The sequence below is a fragment of the Triturus cristatus genome, chromosome 1_1 (genome assembly GCF_964204655.1).
Source record: "Triturus cristatus chromosome 1_1, aTriCri1.1, whole genome shotgun sequence".
In the NCBI taxonomy this organism is placed as follows: domain Eukaryota; kingdom Metazoa; phylum Chordata; class Amphibia; order Caudata; family Salamandridae; genus Triturus; species Triturus cristatus.
In genome coordinates this window covers 56,623,387-56,648,265 of record NC_140579.1, presented here as the reverse complement: position 1 = coordinate 56,648,265, position 24,879 = coordinate 56,623,387, and the positions used below count along the sequence as shown (strand labels likewise).

Sequence of the window (24,879 nt, the reverse complement as noted above, 5' to 3'; positions counted from 1 at the left end):
CTTAGCGTGCTCTCCCCCGTCGCCCACTTCAAAAGTTCGCTGCGCCACCGGCTTCCTGTCGGACCAGCTCGTGCCTTCCAGTTCCTGGTCACCTCTCGTTTAGCAAGGAGCAGCCCTAAATCAATGAACTTGCTAGATATTTATCAGTTGAAGTTGCTTATGCAGATGATATCCTGCGTTATATGCATAATCGTGGAAATTCCTTAGATGCATTTTTTGAAGGAGTTTGAAAGCTTTCTCTTGTTTCTCAATATAAACTTAGCTCAAACAAATCAGAAGTCCTTCATTTAAGTACACTTTGCTTTAAAGATTTGTTTGAAGGTTATCATCTAATTTGGTGTGCAGATAAAATAAAATACCTAGGTGTATGGTTTTCTTGATCAATCATACTTTAAGATATAATTTACACTATCTGTTGGGAAAAAAATGAGTCTTTCATGATGGTTCCCACTTCATTTATCTTGGTGGGGTAGATTGGTTTTTATTAAAATGAGGATTACACCAATCGTTTTATACTTTCTTTAAATGTTACCTGTTAAGTATCTAAATAGTTTTTGGTAGATAATTGATGCTCTGTTAACTAGATTTTTGTGGCAACGTAAAAAATCTACAATCCCACTATCTAAATAAAAATTACCTTAGGAGAGAGGAGGAGTTAAATGTCATACTTTTTCCTAATATCACTATGCCTTTAGTTTTGGTGAAAGAACTCACCTTGTTATGAGTCTCTGATTTGGATTCAGTTGGAGAAATCCTTTACTAACCCCTTTTCTCGGACTGATTTTGTTTTGATTTCAAGACAACCTTTTTTCTTATCTTTGCCTGTTTTTAAAAAACGTGTTGATTGTATCAAAACTGCTAATGGTTATACAGGTGATAATACCGATTTGATATAATAAACATATTTAACTTAATACTAAACCTATTTTTTTTTAAATTTGGGCTGAAAGAGGGATTTTTTTAGTTAGCCAAATTATTTGATAATGGTAAATGGCTCTCTTTTGCCCACTTACAAAATAAGTATAAGATTCCAAATTCTTGTCTGAAACAAATCAATAGGTTAAAAGAAGTCATTTATGAGCTTTTGCAAGTTTCCCCTATATCAATGTCTGCTCACTCTACCTTCAATTCAATTCAGTTATATTTGTATGGTGCATGGCTACCCAAATGGGCTTCCTAGTACTAGTAGCGAAACAACACCTTCTGACTGCTGACTTCTAAGGGAACCCAGAAGAGCGTTCAAGAGCCTGGGGGTGAGGAATACAAAAGAGCAACCTCCACTTCTTGTTTTTTTGGGGCCAGATGTATGACCTCATTTTGCATGCGCAAACGGGTTTGCGACCCGTTTCCGCATGCAAAATGTGAATGGGCTTTGGACAATTCCTAAATAGCGAGTCACAATTTATTTGCGACTCGCTATTTAGGAATTGCGAGTCGCAATTAGGAAGGGGTGTTCCCTTCCTAATTGCATCCACAAATCAATGTACGAATGTTTTATGACCGCAATTGAGATCGCAAAACACTTGCAAATTACCACCCTCTTCGAAAGGGTTGTAATGCAGTCGCAATTTGGAAGGGGTCCCTAAAGGACCCCTTCCACTTTGTGACTGTCTCTAAAAATATTTTCTAAGGAGAGGCAGTGGTCCCAGGCACCACTAACAGCCCTTGAAAAATTAAACCAACATTTTTTTTTTTTAAATGCATCCCGTTTTCCTTTAAGGAAAACGGGCTGCATTTTTAAAAAACTGCTTTATTTAAAAGCAATCCCAGACATGTACGAGCCCAGCAGGCCATCATACCTGGGAGGGCCAGCCATTCTCAATGGGCTCACAAATTGCAAGAGGCTCATTAATATTAATGAACCACGCAATTTGCAACCCAATTGGGAATCGCAAAGTGTCAAACAAACTGTTGTACATGCAAAATTGCACCACGCAAATTGCAAATCGCAAATGACTCGCAATTTGCAAGGCACAATTTTGCATATCGTACATCTGGCCCTTGATCTTTGGCACCACCAGAAGTACCCGATTGCTAGTGTGAAGACCCCTTCCTGGGGCACGGGTTATGCAGAGACTGAATGATAAATGAGCCTTTGAAGAACCGGGCTCAATTAAGCCTGGCGGCGCAGGGTACGCCTGAAATCTTCTGAGTTCGCCTTCCAAATTACAGAGACACGAAACACTCTGTTGGCATAGGAACTTCAATGTATTAGCTGCAGCTAGGTACAGTTGTCCTAGAAGTACATCAGTGGTAGGTTCTCAGGAGACTGCCACTTCAATCCGTGGCTCACAGTCTTTTGTAGCGCTTGAATCCGCTAAAGCAACAACCCCCTCAATGTGCAATAAAAATACAAATCATCCACAAGAAAACATTCTTTGTACAAGATACAGGATAATAGGTAATAGAAATTCCTTCCCTAGGGTCGTGTTCTCTACCTCACCCTATAGGTCAGGTGGCATAGTCATTCCTTGGTTAAATTAATTTACGACAGGACGTGTTTCCGTGTTGCAGATGGTGATTCGTAAAACAACTGGAGAGGCCGAGAACGGTCACCAAGGGTCAATAGATGGTTATCTCGGGGATTAGTTGCGTTGAGCCGGTTCTCAGAATGTAATGTGCACAGAGATGGAAGGGAAGGTCGTGTAAACTGTTGTAGAATAGAATATGTGAGAAACGCTACGAAGGTTGGCGGTGCCTGAGTAAGGGAAACAGCGTAATGGTGTCAATGAGAAAGATGGGTCCGTATTTGAATTTCCTCACCTTTTCCATAAATGGCCTGGTTTGTGATATAGAGAGCCTTGAAGTTGATTATTTTCTTAACTGGAAGCCAGTGCAGGGCTATGACAGCTGGTCTGGCTGATTGATGCATCAGTGTTTTTTTAATAATTCTAGCGGTGGCATTCTGCCCCACTTGGAGCCACTTGAGCACAAATTTCGGACTCCCAAAATACATGAGGTTAATATAATCAAGTTGAGAGTTTATACGTCTCTGTACCACTACCCTTCTTGTGGGAAAAGGTAGCATCTGCAGGAATTTCCTAACAGATCTTAAAATGCCATAGAATGAACCTGCCACTTATTTGGCTTGTGCCTCCATCGTAAGCTTATTGTCTATCTAGATACCTGGGCTTTTCAATCCTTGATCTGGCTTAGGACGATCACCCAGATATTCTGGTCATGAGAGTTCCTGCCACCTACAGCTTTTATTGCCAACCACCAGGACCTCTGTTTTGTCGACATTAAGTTTTAGCCGGCTGCTGGACATCCAACCAGTGACCTCCCTGAGGCAAGAGTTTAGTTGGGAGGTAGCTTGGTTGGTGTTGGGTGTAAGGCTCAGGATGACCTGAGTGTCATCTGCAGAGGATGGATAGAAGTGGTGAAGGAGTCTTCGCATACTCGCACACTCCTTTCAGCTATGAAGGTTTCCATAAATTTAATGGTGATTCCTGTGATGCCAACATCCAGCATCCTCTGAAAGAAGATGGCATTTGACAATGTATTAAAGGGTGCACTCAAGTCCAGTACAATGATTGCCGATGAGTTACCTTGATCTAGAATGGAACGGAGTTCCTCTGTGGCTACTAGCAGTGCAGTCTCCATACTGTGGCCAGACCTAAAGCCTGTTTGAGTGGGGTGGTAAATGCCATGCACTTCCAGACAGCTGGACAGGTGTTTAGTACATATTTTTCCAATATTTTGCTCACTACTGGGAGCAGGGAAATAGGTTGATAGCTATCCGCTAGATCAGGATTTGCAGCTGGTTTCTTTAACAATGGCTTCACTATTAAGGGTTTCCAGGCATTAGGGATATGTCCTATTTCGAGTGAGTGGATGAGGATATTCCTGAGGGTGTCTAATATGGGAACGCCACCTTTGGCCTAGGATATCCAGAAGGGCCGGGTCCAAAAGGCAATTCTGATTTGATGTATACAAGGGTGGATTTCAACATTTCATTGTTCAATGCATGGAAGGCAGACAGGGTGGGGCTGACATGTTCCTTTGATCGGTCATAGGTGGTAGGAGAGGTAGCTGATGATAATGAAGTGGTTGGCAAACATGTTACAACGTCCTGTTGAGGGTGGTGGTCCTACAAAGCAAGTGGGAAAACTCATAAACTTGACTATAGCAAATAGTTGCCTAGATGAGTTTGGGCAGTCTCTATTTACTCTTGAAGGTAAGTGATAACTGATTGCTTGCTTATATTTTGGCTGTTCTATAGCCTCTTTCACTGTCATCACTATGCACCTTCCTCCACTCTCTCTCCTTCTTTCTAGCTTCTCTTTTTAATTGAGTTAGATCTTGTGTGTATCAAGGTACCTTGCTCTTGGACTGGCTCAATTTCAGGGATTTAAAGGGGACTCTGGGGTCTAGCAAGTTAGTGAGCCATTTCTCGATAGGATATGAAGGTGTTGTACCTCTTTGTAGTGTCGCTCTTTAGGGAGGGAGCATATTCAGGTAGGACATCCTTCCACTCACATATATTAAGTTTGGAAAATGCTCGTCTTGGCTTTTGTAGAGGGGGGTGTTTGGCAGTTTTCTCTGTTATCTGAAGTTAGAAGGGAAGTAAACGATGATCAGAACACAGCATAGGGAGACAGTCCTTAGTGAATAGGTTACTCAAGTTAGTGAAAAAGGGACCTAAGAGGTAACCCTGGTTGTAAGTGGGTGTTTGTATAATGTGGCATAAAAGTAGGGCTTTGAGATCATGGGATAATGCTCTTGCCTTTTTGCATCCATTAGGTTCAAAATGCATATTAAAATCTCCTTACAGAGTTAGATTTGCTTTTTGCAAATTGCATTCAGCTGCAATATCTGATAAAGCTGTGGCAAATTGTGAAGCTGTCCCGGGGGTGGTATATAACAATACTGGAGAATGTAAAAGTAGGGGGCGGTTTCCAGTGAAAATTAATGGCTTTCACAGCCAAGTATTGTGATGGGAGAGCTTTAGCCACCTTCTCTCCTTCTTAAATATTATGGCCACCCCTCCTCCATAACTATCTCCTCTTTTTTAGTTTGCTATTAAATAGCACGGGGGAGAGCTAAAACTAAACCAGGCGTTGAATAAGTGGATAGCCAGTTTTCTGTAAGGAACATGGCATTTGGGTTACGTTCCTCTAAACAACTATACAGCTCAATGTTGCTTTTGGGAAGGGATCTACAATTCAATAGATATATCTGCAGTTTATGGGGGGCGTATTTCTTTAGGGTGCTTAGAAATAGTGGCTGGTAAAAGATGGAAACCAACCATCAGACTACATGTAGTACAAACTGTTGGGGACTCCCGCATAGGCAGAACCTTTTTACAACTATTTATCTGCAACCTGTTGATGTGGTTAAGCGTTTCTGGTGTGTAGGTTAGCCACATTTTTGAAGAGCAGAATTTCTGGTCTATGGCCCTGGTCGGACGCAGACAGGCGCAGACTACAATTGATGTATGTAATTATAATTTACCACCTAAAGCTTCAATGATATATTTATTGCAGAATAATAATAATGTTGTTACTGTTAAGAGCAAAATAGAGATGGAATGGGAGACAGAGATCCAAAAATAATTTCCACCCTTAATCTTGAGCAAGATTTGGACAATGAGTAAGTCTATCTCATGTGCCAGCAATGTTACCCAAACTTTCCTTATAATCAAGCATTCTATACTTCAGTTTCCATAAAAAAATGTCATACTCTAGTGCCCACTTCAAGTTGGTCATGGTCTTCTTTTACTGGTAATTTTATACAAGTGGTCTTTGAACATAGTTTATTTAACCTTTTTTGGGAAGATGTGTGGGAAAGGATTATGATTAGATTTCAAATTGATGCTCCTTTGTCTTTGAAAAACATTATTGCTGATGGTTTTCAACTTCTTCCAATGAAAGGTAAAGTACTGGACATATTTATTTCAATTGTTTTACAACAAATTTCATTAAACTGGAAAGATAATTCCAATGTATCCTTTCATTCATTGTGGAATGAGATATGTTTTATGCATGACATTAATACTATCAGTTGTCACTTGCCTCAATTTCTTATAAAAATTATAAACTGCGGATGCCTTTGACGGGCTATCTAACAAGACTCCATGTCTTCAACCATCCATAAAAATTGGAAGTTGATGAAGTTGATAAACTTTCTTGAAATCATTGAAAATCTTGGTGAATTGTACACATAATTAAAAAAAACTGTTGCTGTTCTGTTACATTACATTACTAATTTGATGTAGGTATTGCATATTTTAGAAGGCCTGTATCATTTACTGACACCTTTTCTATTTCCTTTCGCCTTTTTCCTGATTTACTTATAGTTAGCAAGCTGTTCACTTTCATGGTATAGATAAGCATTTTATAGAATATTAAAGTTAAGTTCTATTTGCATGTTATCGAATTTCAGGCCTTTGTTGTTCGGCAATATAGCTATGTTTGTTGCATATTGTACTATTTCCTTAATAAAATAAAGGCTAATAAATTAAAATAAGTATGGATACTGTTCCTAGATTGGTGCTTGGGATGGTTAGAGGCTAACTTGAGCAGGGTCCAGTAAGCACGTAGCTTTGAACCATTGTTGGAACTGAGGAATTATTAATTGTTATAGCATCTTTGCTGAATAACATATTCTAGTTTGTTTTCTATGCTTTAGCTTCAAAGAGGTCTGTGTTAGCAACATTGGTCAGTGCAAACTATTGAACAAAATGTTGGATTAAGGCAATGATCGCTAATTGATTTTCCAAGGGAACCGGATGCATTTTAGTAATCAGTTCTATCCATATGGATAAGAACTTTGAAAAAGTATTCAAGATGGATAAAGAGCCATCTTTAATCTGTCTGTCTAGCAGGAAAAGTTGGTTCAATTGGGTGTCGCTCCTGATGTCATGCAGAAAAGGCTTGCTGTCATATAAAGCTAATGGAGTTAATAGTTGTTCATGTCTCAGACATTGAGAACTTAATTACAACAAGAAACAAATGTCATAGACAATTTTGCTTTCCATATAGTCCAATTTATTCTAAAAACATTTTCTTCAATCTTGTCACCGAAGGCAGAATTCCATACATCGACACAGCCTTCCTTGAGGTCCAAACACTCAAACTTCTAAATTCCCAAACATTCAGTGTACACTCATTACATTTGTTGGAGCTGATCTCAGCTTTCAACCCCATAAGGCACATCTATTTTTTATTTGTATTCCTTGAGATGTTCAACTATTCTCCTGGGTTGCTTTATGACCCAATATCCAAATCCCTTGAAGCCTGCACTCTCATTTCCACCATCCAATAGTGAAGTACACACTTTTCTCTTCAGTCTAATACAATCCACATTCTCCATAAAAACATCATCTATACAACATTTCCTCTTCCTTCTTATCACCTAGATCAATGGCAACTCCATGTCTGAAGCAATCTTAAGCGCTCATACCTTGAATGCCAGATGCTATCAAGACCAGCCCCTTCTGATTTGTAATTACAGAATGATCAGTTACTGTACTTCATTCTTCACAGCAGCAAACTTTCTTGGACACGTTAATTAATTAACAAATCAATTTAAGCTGCAGCTTGTAAAACAGCTGCTGGAACTGAGGAAGTCATGTAGGGGGAAGTAACCATAAAAAGAACACTTTCTGGTTACGCAGATTAATTACCACAGAACTAGGCTAGACGCTAACTCAACTTGAGATCTATCACTAGAACACTTTACCAGTGCTGAGATGCCATATAATACGAGCAGCACATAAAACATTCTCTACTGACCACAGTTGATCTAAGTGTACTTACATTTCCATGTAGAACCTACCCGAGATTCTCTCCCTTGAGTGTATGTCAACTTGTCACTCTCACTGTTCAAATCAGGTTCTGCCCTCCCACAGACATCTTAAAGTCTGGCATGTACTCACTTCTCACTTGCTTTGTCTTGTCCAGCAGGTAGGTGAGCGGTAGGCTAAAGTTCTGTGTAGTTAGCTCTGTTCCAGCAGGACTAGCCTTGGGTTTCTGATGGTTTATATTATCAAACCTAAGAAAAAAACAACGTTACACTACTCAGATTACTAGAGTAATTGACATTGACCTTATTCAGGAATTCAATGAGAGGCACAAGAGGTATCTCTAGGAGACAGTGAAAGAGGGAGACTTTATAGTGAGCTGAGAAGAAACCAGAGACGTTCCAGATGTGAAGATGGTCTAATGTTAGACTACCCAGAAGAACAAGATGTAGTAAAGGAGCCAGTTATAGCTATATTACTTTTCAAATACTACTGGGGGGGCTACGGTTATTCAATCAAACAAGAGGAGCTAGAGAGGGGAAACGTGCCAGAACGCCCTCCAATCAACAATAGTTTCAACACAAAAAGTACTGGCACACTGTAGCAAATATTTATTTTTGTTCTGGAATGGGCGGAGGGAGTGTGCTTTATCACAAACCACCAGCGCTCATTATATTATATGGTATCACCCCATCCAGTATGCTACAAAATTGAAAATTATGTACGTCAGTAAAGAAAGAAAGAAAGAAGTGTGAAGTCAGTCCACAGATTGATAAGCTCTACACAAACCCTCAGTGATGAAGAGGTGAAAAAATGTGTAAAGAGAGAGAGAGTACCTCACGTGCGCACCACCAGAGGAGCTACTGGTTGGTTCTCACCAGCTTGCCCACGTCTATTTCATCATTGGTAACTCTCTCTCAAGAAAAGTGAGTGCAGTGTCCAGTGAAAAAACACATAACACGAGACGGTGTAGTGTGAAAACAAAAAAACACACAAACTGTGCGAACAAGGACAGTAAAAAAAGGGGGGTTTTAGACTCTCAAATATTTATTTATTCTGGTTAGGAGTCTATCCCGCTGATTAAAAACACAGCATGTTGCTGCATACCTTGGTAATGACGGCCAACATGTTTCATTGCCAGTTAATTTGTGGCAAATTCATCAGGGCAAGAAGGGGTCAAGGATCACCTTCTCCGGACACACACCTTTAAAACGGACTAGTTGGAGCTATGGGCCTACATACCAGCCACCAACCAGTCGCAGGGGCGTTCTAGCCTCTTTATTTTCGCCTTCCTGCTCTGCAAAGCACGACCGTTGTTAGTGCCTGCGTCCTGTAACTTTACACCCAGGCGGTAACTCAGCACTGGAACCCGGGGCTCCGGTTATGTCAGCATACATGCACACAGTGAACAGTATAACTGTTCTGAATTCTCTTGTGACTGCCAGGCTCACCTAATATGTGTTTTGCCCTTTGTGGTCAGTAGACCAAGGGCTTGTGCAAGGCTTAAGATTCAGTTTGGGTAAGTTGGTGAATATTGAAACAGTTTAGAGAGTCTCCTTCCCTACGATGTCTTCTACTTTGCCAAAGTATTCCAAATAGGAACTGCCTCTGTCTTGATTTGGATCATATGGAATACACTAATATTAGAATCTCGCAGTCATAGTTAAACTGAAGCAAGCTGTGACCCTTGATTTGGTGGCATGATCTTGTATATAAAACGCGTTTTTCTCTTGTCTCCATAACTGTGCTTCGGATTATCAAGTTTCTTTCAAGAATCAAGAGTGGCAAACCCCTATTGGTTACTTTTGTGAACTGCTCTAGAACTAACCTTGATTGAGTTTTACAGACTGGCCTCTACCCTTCAGACATATCCTATGTGTAGTAGACTGTAAGCTATATCCACATTCCCTTCAGTGTATGTCTTCTCTATTTAGAAGGCCAGTGGTATCAACTGATATACAGAGAACACGGTGGATTTTCCATAATGACTCCAACACTCATGAATCATTGTACATTGACCATGTGGCACTGAAGACTCTCTGAGGGAGGAAAGGGCACCTGATACACATACTCCAGGTTGCAAAAGCTGGTTGTATCTACCATTTACATTATGTCCATTCTGCAAGGGCGGTGTCGGCCCAGTGAATGGTATATTTCACAAACAGTATGAAACGAAGGATATCATGGTGTATTCCAGAGCAGAAAACTGCTATAATGACATCCAGTTGCACAAAGGACAGCTCTAAGTAACTAATCGCAAGTTCACTAATTATCATCATTCGAGGAGACTCAAACTATGCACAGTTGTTTCGTCCTGCCCCCTTACCGATTAAGCGTGAGAGTGGGGTAAGTAGACACGTGGTAAGTGACAAATTAGGAATGTGACAGCATTCTATGTTCTAGATCCCTGGCATACATTTGGGGCAGTGAAATAGTGCATGTGCTAAGTGGAATTTGCATAGTAACTGATAGGAGCATGTGGGACTGTCTGGGTGAACCTGTCTGTCAGTGTGCATGGATGCATGGGGCTCAGATGGTATTGGTCAGGGAACTGAGACAGAATGCGGGAGTGAAGCCGTTGGTTCTGTGTTTCATAATATATTGCTAGAACCATGGTGTTACTTGCAGACGCAATAGACAATCAGAATTAATAGTAAAGGTTTTAGAAGAAGCAGGTCGAGCAGGCGTAGTATGACGATATGAGAAGAGAACATAGTTGAAAAATCAGTGGCAGTACCAGAAACTCTTTTCTCATACATACATCAGCAATATTCAATGTGTGATGGCAGTCTGAAAAACAATGTCCTCAAATTGAAAACCTTTTAGCTAACAATCATTTATTTAGTTGCATGTAAATTTCTGTGTCTATGCAGGACACAGGCTAACAAATTACTAGCCTACTAAACGGCTATAAAACATGGAAACCGGGTGGTCTTATTTCAGAGTAATGCAGTGCTAAAAAAAATGATATGCAATTCCATTGTTTAAGGCAGATGTGCATACAGAAATTGCTTTGGGAGTCTACTCAATTACAGTTTACTGGAGGACAGTCCTGGTTGGCCGAATCTGTGATTCACAGATACTGACTTTTCTTTTGTTAATAAACCCTTCCATCTTTGACTCACAGGTGCGCAGATGTATCTTTACACCACGGGTAATTGTATTCCATTTATTAAATATTTAGATTGACAGCTGAGAAGAGACTCATACCTGTGAAATATGCTCTTGACACCCTAGAGAAAGAAAGACATGGAGAGAAATGTAAGGTCAACCAATGTAAATTAAACCAATAGTGTACAAATGTGTATTTCAGATGACTAATGTGCATGACATAACATTTTTATGGCAGAGACCACAATATATCACAACAATATATTACAGATGTGGCTTATGGCATGAGACATCAGAAGCCAGCTCCTCTGGGAGCTTCCTTATTCAAAGGATGTGGGTTCACATTGAGAGTGTAGCCTTCTGCCCCAGCAACCTGCCAGTGTAGAGGATTTACCACTCCAGTGATAGGCAACTCTTCACATTTTGAGATATTACTGAAGAGTCTGCAATCCCTCCTGAGTCCCTCTCATAGCTCCTCCCCTTTGATACGCCCATGCTGACCTTGCCTTTTCCAAACCCTGGATCCTTTCACACTGCCCCCCTCTGACCCTCACCCCTCGCTCCTTTCCCTGAACTGATTTAGTTCCTGAGAAGGGACCACCAAACAGGGGATGCATTTCAAAGATGTACACTAAGACTCCCAGGTGCCTGGAGGCACAGCTCCCCATGCCATGGGGCTCTCTTAACAGCAGTAACTCGAGCAGGAGGGCCAAGAACAGGCAATCATGGAGAGGTACCTGTGAGGCTCTGGCACCTTCCCTGACTAACATGGAGGAAACAGCACCATTCTGGAGTCAGAGGAGTCATTGGGCCCCAGCTTGTTGCTGTATATCAAAGAAGGGGCAGTTTGTAAGCCCTCTTTGTCATTTAAAACCGCAGGACAGCAGCAGCAGCAAACGGAGCAGGAGTGGCTCGTCATGTCCAGAGGAGGGGAATGTTGCTTGTCTGTGTTCCTCCAATCAGCTGAAAACTGTGAACTTTGGTTGGGGTGGCACTGGAAAGAGCAATAGTAGCTATTGCATTGAGGGGCTGGCACAGATAATAATCTAGGAGTCCCCAAGTACATGTTGGGAAATGGGGGTAGGATTATGGTGAAGTAGTGACACTCATGGACTGTTGTGGGCCCCAAAGTTTATTGATTTTGAGGATTATGCACCAAAGTGTAGTGATCTTGTGAAATATGTGCCCCATTTAGAAAGGGTTACCTGAATATATTAATCCTGCTGATGTGACTGACCATTATAGATAAGGATATAAAATGTGTAAAAAAATACTTTTTGCCCCTAATCATTCAAATAAAAGTGGACAGAGCTGTGGAGAAAAAGCTGTAATAGTTAGTAACTGGTCACACAGTGGACCCCCCTCCCCCCAGTGAAAACCTTAATTAATTTTCAGTTAAATACTACTAATGTGAAGAAGAAAGTGTCACAGGTAAACAACTGGTACTAATAGAGCGCCACGTTATTCAGAAAATTGTAGGGGTGCATCATATTCACTGTTAGTCCGCACCCACATATTAATCGAAAAGGTATTAAGGTGTGACTCAGAAATGTATCACTCGAATCTGCCTAAAATAGTGTGTTTAGAAATGTAACCATGCTTTTCATGAAGAGCAATATCGTAGTTTACTGCAATGTATTTTACTCAATGCATAATGATTGGTTTTCATGTAGTGCGGTGCATTAGGTTTAAACTTCCACCATATTAAAGTCTGCACGTGTAGTTTACTTACTCATATATGGAATGGAATGAAATCAATGATTAGAGAGTGATTATAAAATGTGTGTTTAAACTTTGCAAAGGCCTGATCGCATATACGTTTAAAGAGAAAGGCCTGTTCATTTCTTATATTAGCTAAATGCTGTAGGCCGAAATAGATTTCCCTTGGTAAGGCTTTGGGTTTCAAGGATGTTAGAAAACCTTAGAGAAGTGGAAAGTTTCTTCTTCTCATGTTTTGTTGCAGGTGCAAGGACACTTAGCTCGTTAGAGAGACTAACACTTTGTTTTAGGAGTTAGGATGGTACGAGAAGCCAATATGGGAGTACACCGGAATTTAGGGATGATACTTTCGGCAGAGATGGTGCCTGAGATCCAAGGTCAAGCTAACCACCGGTGGATAGGATGCAAGTTTTGTTGGGAAAGTACTGGAAGAAGACCTGGCTGAAGAGGTGTGCCGGAGGGCGTGTTCTATGTTTTGGGGATTTTGTATTAGGGACAGTGCTCCGAGGGTTGAGCAGTTGAGGCTTAGATGGGAAACTAGAAGGAGGATCTTAGAGCGAGCTCTGACTAAGTGAGTGTACTTCCAAGGAAGTCTTCACTTTTGACACCTTTTATTCTCTTGCCTGGGAGGGAAAATGCTAAGTAGGGATGTCACCTTAGAGATAGAGTAGGGATAGACTAACTGATTTTTCTTTTAAGCTATTGACTTCTAATGTAGAGACTGGAGTAATTATCGCATTTCTGATGCTACTGGAATTGATTATTCTTCTTATTCTGAGTCGGATGAGACTCCTGCGTAGGATTTCTTTTGTATTAGTGCCCATTTATTTTCTTCACCTTGTACTGAGGTGCTTGTATGTGCAGGTATTCTTGGTCGTAATAAATTCCTAAAATTGAGAATTGGAGTCAGTGGTCCTTTTAGAGTTTAAATCCAACTATTTGATTATGTGTTAAAATTTGGTTTCTCCCCTCTACACTATTTAGCAGATAAAAAGATCCTGGCGACCTGAGAGGATTCTTGGTGATGATAAGGTAGATAAGAATACGGCGTCATCAGTACCCATAAACTCACAACCAGAGATGATCACATCTAAGGTTCTAGAGGTAGTCCAGCTAGTAGGTGATTTACCAGTGCAACTGTCTGAACTTAAACTAATCAAACAGGTGTGTAGTCTCTTTCATTGTGTACCTGGATGAGACAACTCTGCTAGGGCCATACATTCTGTGTTTCCAACTGATAACATCACAAATGCCCCAGTGCTATAGTACTGTAGACTCTAGAGTCCTAGATACTTGCTGGGGATCTCCCTCATGCAGTTATCATCAAACCAGTGAATCTACACACTCGAGAGGAGACGCAATCATAGATGTAATTTTGGGGTCATCAGGGAATGCAGCTGCGACCCCTGGCTTGTTCCTCGCGACCCCTGGGACTGCCTTTCAATCCCTGGTCTGAGAGGTGGCAAAATCAGTGCCGGGAACACAGAGGAAGCTCATCCTTATGGATGTCAGATGGGGTTCCACTCTCCTTGTTTTATGTCTTTTAGGTGGAAAATATGGGAACCCTACTATACAATATCTGTTTCTTGTGCAAGAAACCTGTTACAAGGTGTTTTTGGATACTGCTCCCTGATTGAGTACTAGACTTTATCACGGTCTTTGTGAACTCACAATAATACTACTATTTCCATTGCCATGCCTATGGTATGACATCGCTTCTGTCTGGGAGTAGTTGACTGAAGTAGTAAAGTATAGGTATTCTTCCCTAAACCGGATTGCAAGAGTTTCCTATAGGCTCTTCCTGGTAAATCCATGTAGTAGATCATAGCTGAACTCCCTGAGTACATGGAGTATGTCAATGTGAGTTCAGGGGTACATGCAAGGTGGATACTTAGGTTGCGTTACCACCTATATTGACAAAATCAATATGGTTGGAGGTGCTCCATTGTTGTTTTCTCCATTCCAGCAAGTCCTCCATGCTATGCTCCCCTAGACCCCCTCAATGTGTAATATACTATGAAGCCAGGGGCAGTGCTTGGCTTTCAAAACATTCTCAAAAAGGACCATGAATGACCTGGCTGAACCTCTATATCAGTTTTGGTAGGTCAAGATTTGAGGCAAACTAAAACAAAGACTTTGGCTGGTTAAGCGCAAAATGAGACACACTTCATGGAAAAGACTAGGCCGATGGAGCACCCTTGCATCCAGTGCACTGAACTGGGGACAGAATCTATCTATCTGGAATACACAAATGACAAGATGGTAGTTTAACCCTTTCATTGTTGCCAAAGAGAACTGGCTACCTGAAAGATAAAGGTAAAGAGTGGTTCCCCCAACATTTGGGTGACCATGGAATTTGATTCCTCAAGTGAGTCCCTCTCACTTATCCAGTGTACAAGGTTTGACTCAGTGACACTGTGCACATCTCTGTTCAAAAAGGACCATACTGAAGACAGAATCCATGGCTGTCATTCACTAAGGGGCTAGGGTCCAATTCACAGGAGTGCAGAGAAGATCTGTGCTCCTGAGTATGCTGAAGAGGAGCTAAACCGCCTTGTGTGCTTAGAATCTCCTCGCTCCAACAGTGCCTCAGAAGCTGTGTGACCCAGCTGCTGTGCGTTGCGTAGCGCTGCTAAGTCTGACCAAGACCAGAGACAATGCTGAATGGCCCAAGCCAACATGTACTGAACACCTGCAAATCCCACACATTAAGGTACTGTAGCCCCAAGGCCAGTGTGCTAACCATGAGTGAAGTCCACAGGAATGTGGCCTGTGAATTCTGTGAGCTATTGCACTGCAGTATGTAAGACCAACTTGTGATACTAGAAAATGTACCGCATGAGGTGGACAGAAGCCTTTGTGAGCTGGCTCCCAGGAAGTATCAGTCCACTATATTCCCATTCGAGAGGCACGTTATGAGGTTGCCCATCACTGCTTTTAGCTATGGCTTTGTCAAATGACATGTGGCACCCTGTGTGATGACCCATCACGCTTAAGAACCAACTCCACCAATAAATGAAGCTGTACCTGAAAACTGGCATCCCTAGAGTGTGGACAGCCAAGCTGCAAAAACAGAAGACATCACCCTTGCTAAGGTAATAAAGACCACAGCAACTCTAAGTGCAGCCTTAGTCAGTGACCACCACCTCTGACAATACTGTCTCAGAACAAGCACATATGATCAGACTGCAGCAGGCCAACACCGCTACTTCCAGTCTTCCACACCTGACATACTGTGTGTTGCCCCAACAGAGCCTTCACTTTCAAATAACCTATGAACACTAAAATTATTTAAATCCTGAACTCCTTAGGAGCCCTGAACTCTCACATGAGACTACGAACAGTATTTCCAAGCACAACAGTATTATTTGTGATTTAATGTCATACAATAATAAAATGCTCCAATAAAACCATTTCAACATTTTAATGGCACTATTAGTATTCATTACTTTGCTGAGGGTGGAAGGTGTCACATCTATATGCACCAATATTCATTACATTATACATTGAGATCACCAGTAGAAAAAAAATACCTGTTTGAAGTATATATTTAATAGACATAGTATAATGCGGTCAAGAATCTGGGAGGTCACAGAAGTGAGTAAACCACTTCTTTGTACAAATGCAGGTCATCAAAGAGTTTTTTTGTGTTTTGCAATCCTATTCACTTCAGTGTGTAGGATTTAGCCCTGTGGTTAGGGTTAATTGAGCGTGGGGTGTGGTGGAGCCATTCAACATTTTATCTCAATTTCTATGCCTTCTATTTAGTTGTGGGACCATGCCTTGCTCAGCAAGCATCGTCTGACACTCGCATAGCAGATGTGTGGGATTGTAAAAGTAATAATTCAATCCCCCTTAACAACCGCAGGTCCATAACCAGTGGGTTTGCATAGGGTTTGCAGTTCTGTTTTCAACCTATTTGTCAGAAGTTCACATAATAATGCAATAAACCAAGGGGAGAGGAAGATTAATGCGTCATTTTTTGCATCAGGTAAGTATCTGCTGCTTAGATGTGTGTGTAATCTGCAAATCTAGTGTTCCAGTTCTAGTACGTGAGCTTCAGTGGTAAAAGTGTCACCATCAGCTCAAAAGTTTCTTATACAATACCTGAGTTGGATACAATATTCATAAAATAAGACACTTATTTATATCTGTTGCTATATATGATTATTTTTATTTATATGCATGTGCACTGTAATACATGTTCACTGACCTACAGTGTTTAAATAAACATCTAAATGTATTCACAATTTAATAATCCATTTTCATCCACTATTGAAAGTACGTAATCACAAAATTAACTTGAAAATTCTCTTTTCAGTGAATCTCTAATGTACAGTTAATATGTTTTAAAGGTTTTTATGGTTTCTAATTGAAATAAACATACCTGTGACTGTGTGAGGAAACAAGCTTTTTCCAGGGCCAAACCCATATTTTGCCACCATTTTGACTACTAGGCAATGGTGGAATGACTTTGAAATGACTTGAGCCCTGCTATTAATCACTCAGTTCATGTGCTCTTTCTCTTAAAAAGGCACATGGAAGTGGGATATCCCCAACTGGCATAACTTAGCAAGTCCCTAGTATAAGGTGCCAGGGGTACCTAGAGCCTGTATGTTAAAGTTTCCTCTTATGGACAGCAGTACTATTTGCCGATAAGGCAAAATCATGACTTTCAGCCTGCCATTGTTGGGTCACAGAGCAGTTTAAACTGCTAAATCGACTTTGACATTTCAAGCTATGGCAACACCCAAGCCTTCCTTTTTCATATTAGTAAGTCACCCCTAAAGCAGGCCTACTGAGCTCTAAAGGTAGGGTGCATTACATTACAAGAATTAACCTATGGTTTCATGTTTTTAAGGTTCTTAAAATAAAAACCAACATTTTTGGTTTTTACTGTGGAAAGGCTTGTAGACCCATTGGTGAGTGCAGAGACTTAATAGTTACTTCTAATTTACTGTCCCTGGTGGGCAAAGTGCAACTTTAGCAAGTTGCCACTGAGTTGTCCAAGGTTTTCTAGTGCCCATTTAAGGTTGCACACAAAAGAATGTCCTCAAGGCAGTCTTCTTGCCTCCTGGAGAGAAGTTTGAATGCCTCCCAGGAAATCCTGCAAAGGAACTACCGGGGGAGGAGGTGTTATCACCTCTCGCAGGGAAAACAACACAAGGTGGGAGACAAAAGGTAAGCTTTAAAGAGGAAGCCACCTTAGAAGTGAAAATTGAAAGAACACACAAGAAGGGCTGCTGTTTAGGTAGACAGGAAAGTGTTGGGTGAACTGAGAGGAAAACACTTACCAAGCCACACACAGAGAGAGGTTCAGCCATCTTGGGACTTGGGGAGAATAGTGCACTCTGGGATTAGAACAAGCCACACTTCACAGGAGTTTGTCATCAAGCTGGAGGGACCAGAGTATTCTATGGGCTAATGACAGACACCTCCTCTTAGGGCGGCACTTCCTGGGCATAAAGGAGTCCCCCTTGGCCACCAGATCTCAAGATCTCACCCGGACTGAACAAGAAAACTGAAGGACTGCCCTGCTGACGCTGGGCCCGACAAAGGAAAGGCTGCAGCAAAATTGGGCTAGTGAAGAAAGGACTGTGCCTGTGGTGTCCTGCTCATGTGGAAGCTGTCCACTGAGTCCCGATAGAAGAGGAGATTCCAAGTGTCGACTGACTTCCTGTTTCAACATTGGGGCCACAAAAGGTGGAGATGCCTGCCTGGGAACGTTGGTAGTCCAGATCACCAAATGGTTGCTCACCGCCACATGGCAGCCTGGCTTCCCAACACTCAAAAGTTGCACCGGAGTCTGATCTGAGAGAGTTGTCAGAGTGCAGTTTGGTTGCCCCAAAGGAGAGCCATTGACAAAATAAGGAAATCGCTGGTTTTGTTGTGTCCGGGGACTAGTGGCCTACTGGCTTCTTGCAGGACCAAAGAGGTCCTCTAGGGAAGTAGATCACTGTGGATAGAAGAGAAGATAAAGCAAAAACCTCCCTTTCTGCAAAAGTTGGGCCAGCTAACACTTGTGCCAGGAGTCCTTATATCCCAAATCAATAAAGGGTGGCTAAGCCTCCATGCATCAATGTTGGAATGCAAGTGAGTAGACCCCAATTAAAGAGATCTAAGTTGATCAATAAGAATAGCATTGACAAGAAAGTCAGTGACAAGATATACTCCTTGAAACATCTCCTTGAACCTGAAGCTCTAAACCCTCTTGATTTGTCAGTACCTGTTGTGCCAGCCAGCTCGCAAAGCAATGTATTCCCTTTCTTTAAGGGTAAAGGATCTACATCAGGGTGCTCTCACAATCCAAACAACGGCTCACAGTTCCAGAAGGACAATAAGTAAAAAGGAGTATTCAATAGATAAGGAAGAAGAAAAGACAACACAAAATCTCAAAATAAAACACAAGAAAAATTTGCTTTGAGAACTCAGAGGTGCTTGACATAACAACTAATAAAGAAGAGATCCCCCAGTTCGAAGGAACATGATGAAATGATGATTACCCTAAGGTCCATGTGGATCCTCCCCTGTCGAAGCCATTTCATGTAGACATTTCTCAAAATAGACAATACTCTTTTAATGTGCCCTCAAGCTTTCTTAAGCCTTTGGCTAAAACTTTTGCCTGCACTGAAAGGTCCACTTGCAGGGGACCACTGCCTTTGGAAAAAAATATTGTCTCGGACTGTGTCAAATGTAACCTCAAAATTAGATTTTATTGCCCTATTTGATCAATATGTAATACTGAATAGGTCTTTTTTTACTATCTTTTTTATTGAAAGTTTTGAATTGAAGATGGTTCAAAGTAGTGATATTGCTATAGTGAATGTTATGCACTCCCACTCATAAGTCTTCAGTGACCATTTACGTCTAAGGTGGTGTTCAACCTGATTCAACAAAATAGTGAGGTTTTTTTCCATTGTAGGGGGATTTACATAATCCCAGTATTCCGTGAGAGTAGTAGCAACTAGTAGTAACAAACAGTTGCTGGAGGGAAACTATGACCTATTAGTTTTCCACAGCATTGAGGAAAGGCAGGTCTCCCAGCTGGAGACAGGGGAATAAGGGATCCTTTTAAAAGCTGAAGATGAGCTGAAACAATGGAGTTGAATTATCAGCTTCCATCAATTAGAATTGTGTGCTGGGACAAGCAACTAATAGGTACAGTTAATAACACTTTTAAAGTGGTTTCCTGGAATGCAGCAGGATTGCTGAATTACTCTGATTAAATAGATTTTTTTTTAAACCTAAGACCCGATGTGGCCTGCATCCAGGAAACATGGTGTTTGAATGACTTTCTAATGGATGGCAACTTTGTGCTGAGCTGTAAGGCTGCCACGTTTAGGAGTAGACATGCCAAGAGTGGTGCAGCTATATTGCCGACTAATAATTTGAGTTGGGACTATTGTTGTGTCTCACATTCATCAAATTTATTTCAAGCTGTAAAACTCTCCCATGGGCAGCATATAATCATGGAAGACTCAATGGTGTTAGTAAATGCCTATATTCCTCCTGACCCCATGCATAATGCTCTTCTCGCCACCTTGTTTCCATTTATAAACACGGTGGTAGACCAGAAAGGTGTGCATAAGGAGTTACAAGTCGGGGACTTAAATTTGTAAATTCTCAAATTACTCAATCGGCCTATTCTCTGACCTAGAGAAAGAAGAAGCTTTAAATATTCCCCCGGCTTGCTTCCCCGCAAATATGAAATTCCATAAAGGAGACGCTCTGTTATTGGATCTACTCAGGAAAAATAATAGTGAATGGCAGAGTTGATTTTGACTCCTCAACAACCTTTACCTATAAGTAATATTCTGAGTGGTCCATAAGCAACTATTTGATAGCTTCCTTTCCCGCATACAGTTCAGTTCTGGAAATCTCTATTTCCCATGACACCTGTAGCGATCATAAAGCAATTTATTTTTTGGTAGAATTCAGCCCTATAGAGGTTGACTCATGGAAGTTTAATGGGAACTTCACAAGTTTTAGGAAACATGCGGGTAGTAACCACTGGAGACCAGTTTTGTTTAATAGAGTAAAAGAGGTGTTCGAAGAGATGATGGTTAATGGAGAATCCAGGAGACCGATGCCCTTTATGCATACACTCAGACTATGAGACTACTTGTAAGTCAGGTTGATGAAAGAGAGCCAGTGCCCGACCCGAAACCCTACAGCAGCCAACTGTAACTCTAAATAAAGAAATAAACAGATGAGTTAGAATCCAGTTACCCCATTCTCTGTGGAAAGAGGAAATGAATTTACCTCCTAAAGAGGGGAAAAGGGAATTCAAGGAAAAGATGAACAAGCATTGGCCTTTGGGATCGTATATGTGTTTAGCCAGAGGTATTGGTTTTGCCAATGTTTTTAAGAGCATTGTGGCTGCTGTGCAGTGTGTTGAAAAGTTATAATAAAAAAGTGTTATAAGCATTTTTGTTACTTTATATATAACCAAGAAGACATTATGTACAACTGAACGACCCAATTAAAAAAGAATGAACATAAAAAAAGTCTTGTCATTTTTGGTCGTTGCAATGTTGGCAACTTCTTCCTGCCTGTTCTAATGTTGAGATGGTGCTTAGTGATGCTGAGGTGGTGTTGAGTGGTGTTGTGGTGGTGCTTAGTGATGCTGTAGTGGTGTTAAGGCGGTGGTGTTGCGGTGCTACTTCGTTGGTGCTAAGGTGGTGCTGAGATCTGTTCAGTTGGTGTTGTGTTGAGGTGCTGCATCAGTATTTCAACTGTGAAATCATATGCCATAAATAACTTTAAAAAATAGAGCTAACTTAATTTGCATGTTTCCTTTTTAAATAATAAAAAAATCATTTGCTTCAAAAGCCAATGGTTTGCATTTCAAACGTAGAGAATGTACATTGCTTCCACTTATAAATATGTCAACAGCAAAAATGGTATGCTGTAAATTTGCTCCACAAGTAACAAAATCGTACTTATCTTGTTTTTGCAGCAGAGCAAAGTTTCTTTAATATGGTCCCAGAGATTAAACATTTGCCTTTCTAGTAGTTGGACGAGCTTCTTCTAAGGCTGATCATGCCCAAAAGCCTTATATTCTTTGATGTGAGCAACAAAGTAATGGAATTTTAAAATTCTTCTGCCTCATGTTTGCTGAGCGCTGGTACAAAGCTAGAGGCTTGTTGTGTGTGTCTGCAGAACTGCCGCGGGTGGTCGCTTTCTGCCCTCAAGCTGTTGGTACCCATGTCACGGAGGTTCTGTCGACTGGGGGTGCTTTCTGTCTCTTCAAAACATCCATGATGTTTGTTCACCAAGCCCTGACAGCGATTGGCCACAGTGCTTCATATTCAAATAACAAGTGCGATCGCCTAATGTATTGCTCAGGAGGTCACTGCAGCTTCCACTAGTTATTGGAACTACGATCACTGCCACATGCCAGTATGAACGCTTCCTACTGAACATCATCACATTTGGACAGTTTAAACCATTCAAAGCTACAGAAAGCAGTAAGAATGGATTGGACGCTCTAGAATTATGTTTTAAATGTGTATTTAAATATGTGGACTGTCATGTGAAACTAAATGCTGGTGTCGAGCATCAGCAAAGACCAGCACAATTTAAGCACTGAAATTTGTGCATTTGGTTTTTCCTCCTGTTTACAGATTAGTGTTTTTCATTTAATTTCATTTCAAACCTTTATTTCGGTCAATTTCAACCATAAAAGATGCATTTTAAAACTTTTTCCATAGAAATTAATTTGTCAATCAATTAGTTTTACTACAACATGCTAGGGCAATTGAGTACGTTTAACATGATCCATTCCAGCTATGCCATTAAAACTTGTCTATTTCAATAAATACAAAAAAAACCATTTAAGAATCATATAAAAGCTAGGCGTTCAAAATAAAACCACATTATAATGAAATCCATAAATTTTTCAATCGTAGGCACATCATATCACAAATTTATCAGAATTTGATTAATATCTCTAAAAATTTAACTTCATAGGGTAGCAATTCACCATTAATTAATAAAGTGCAAAGTGAAAAAGCCTATAAGAGTATAAGCTGTAGTTGCGTGATCTTGGCTTTTATAGCTCCAATCCAATTTTGGCTCTTATAAGGTTCACATTAAATAAAAATCTACTTACACTAAAGACAACCAATTGTGACGTGTCTGTCTTAAGTATCCGTTCTGCCTCTCTACAATGTCTAACATTCAGGTTTTTGCAAACTGGTTTAATCCATCTTTTCCTAGGGATATCATATGAGGGACAGAAAAATAATATGTGTAGGTCATTTTCCTTGACCTCTTTTGTGCATAACACACACCAATCACAGCTACTATCGCCATAGTTATTACCCCATCTAGATGTATTAGCGTTTGTCTGGAGGACCCCATATCTAAATTTCAAAAACAAAGATTTTGCTAATTGTGGACGTACCTCATCTAGAAAGGGTTCAAAATGTGCTACATCTTTGTAGAGGAGAAATCTTGATATTAAAGATCCCAAGCTAGAGCTATGTAACACGTTGTTGTTAATATGGGCCCAAAAGGAAGACTTTAATAGTTTCTTACACACCATGGTCAACTGGGATGGCTCTTCCCAAAAGTGTGATAGGCCTAGCTTCTTCAACCACACTGTCACATGTTTAAGCCATGGGATGTCCTGACTTTGATCAATTTTCATGATCTCCTCTAGACCTTCTTTGTAGTGCAATAACTCTGGGGTGGCCAAATCCTCACCCAGAATAAAAAGGGTCGTAATAGAGCATAGTGATCGGTTCGTTTGATGTTGAGATCCATAACAACTGGGATCAGGGGTGTCCTATTTGGGAGTCTTAGTATTTTCCGAAATAAATTATTTTCTCCCAATTCGAAATTCTTTTTACAATATGGCCCTCATATTTCTGCCCCATATAGAGCGGCTGATTGGGTTTGTATTTAAATACCTCTTAAGCAGGTGAAACTGCCTTCAAGATGCTCTCCCCATGTTTCTTCAGAATAGGGGTTGAATTTAGAAGCATGATTAACCTTTTTTTTTCCAGTTGTGGCTTCCAGGTCAATTTAGTGTCTAATGTGATACCTAAGTAATTAAAACTTTGCACATACTCTAATTTCTGATTATTTAGCACTACATTCTTTTTAAAAGATCGGTGTGGATTTATTGACATGTATTTATTTTTGCTGGAATGGATTTCCAGACCTTTCTTAGTGCAATACATATGAAAGGAATCCATTAAACATTGCAGTCCCTTAGGGGTTTGCGGGATTAGAATGGTATCATCAGCAAATAGTAATGCTGGTACCACTTTACCTCCCAACTTTGGCGAGTCGTTATTACAGCCTTCTAAGTATTGGGGGATATCATTTACATAAAGTATGAAGAGGGTGGGTGCCAATACGCACCCCTGGCGTACACCCCTTCTCACTGGTATCGCCTTAGTAAGTTCTCCCCTAGGCCCCCATCTTACTTTAGCAAAGTTCTCATCATGGAGCCTTATTATTTGTACAAGCAATTCGAGTGGCACCCCTAAGCATTTCAGTGAATCCCACAGTTTGTTCCGGGGTACCAAATCGAATGTCGCCTTTAAATCCACAAAGGCGATGTATATGCTACCCTTCTTTATGTTTTTCCAGCATATACATATAAATCTAAAAACTTGGTCAATTGTGCTGGTTTTAGTTCTGAACCCAGCTTGGTATTTTGAAAGTATTTTGACCTCTTCAATCCCCTCTGTTAGTCTACTTAAAATGTGCCTAGCAAAAATATTTTGTATGATATCAATCAGACTAATAGGGCGATAGTTTGCTGGATCATATCGATTACCCTTTTTAGGTCTCGCCTTGCTATCGCGTAAGCGATCGCAAAGCGAGACTATTGTAAGGGGGTTTTAAAAGTGCTCCCAAAAAGCGGATTGCATGGCTAGCACGCGCACAATCACGCGCATCGTGCCGCCATGCACTCCGCTTTTTAGGAGCACTTCAAAGGGTCCGCTCCCCCGCCTGGAATGCGCTCCCCCGCCCCCAAGCACGCGCGCCACGCTCCGCCGGGCTTGTCTTGTTTTATCAAGCCATTGGCCTCACTTCTAAACGAAGATTCTCAGATTAGGGCACCATTGCCAGGGGCACCCAAACGTAAGTTATTTGCTGACAATCTGATTCTGTATTTGACTGTTGACAAACAAAATATTGCAAGAACCTTAGCAATAATTAAAACGTTCTCAGACTTAGGGCGGTATAGAATCAAGCATACAAAGTCCGAAGCACTTTTATTCAACTGCCTGGAGCATATACTGCCCATGGATATGTGATCTGAAGTTCATAGGGTGGTTTTGATG

The 24,879-nt window shown here is 40.9% G+C and overlaps 1 protein-coding gene across 1 annotated transcript in view; it reads right to left on the bottom strand.

The window, feature by feature from the left end:
* LOC146869375 (E3 ubiquitin-protein ligase TRIM39-like) overlaps nt 1-24,879 on the bottom strand; it is a 196,616-nt gene that overhangs the window by 143,615 nt on the left and 28,122 nt on the right. Inside the window, exons 4-5 of the mRNA XM_085599665.1 lie at nt 10,955-10,977; nt 7,880-7,995 (exon numbers count right to left, since the gene is read on the bottom strand). Of these exons, the coding sequence (XP_085455791.1) occupies nt 7,880-7,995; nt 10,955-10,977 (139 nt within the window). The remainder of the gene's footprint in view (nt 1-7,879; nt 7,996-10,954; nt 10,978-24,879) is intronic.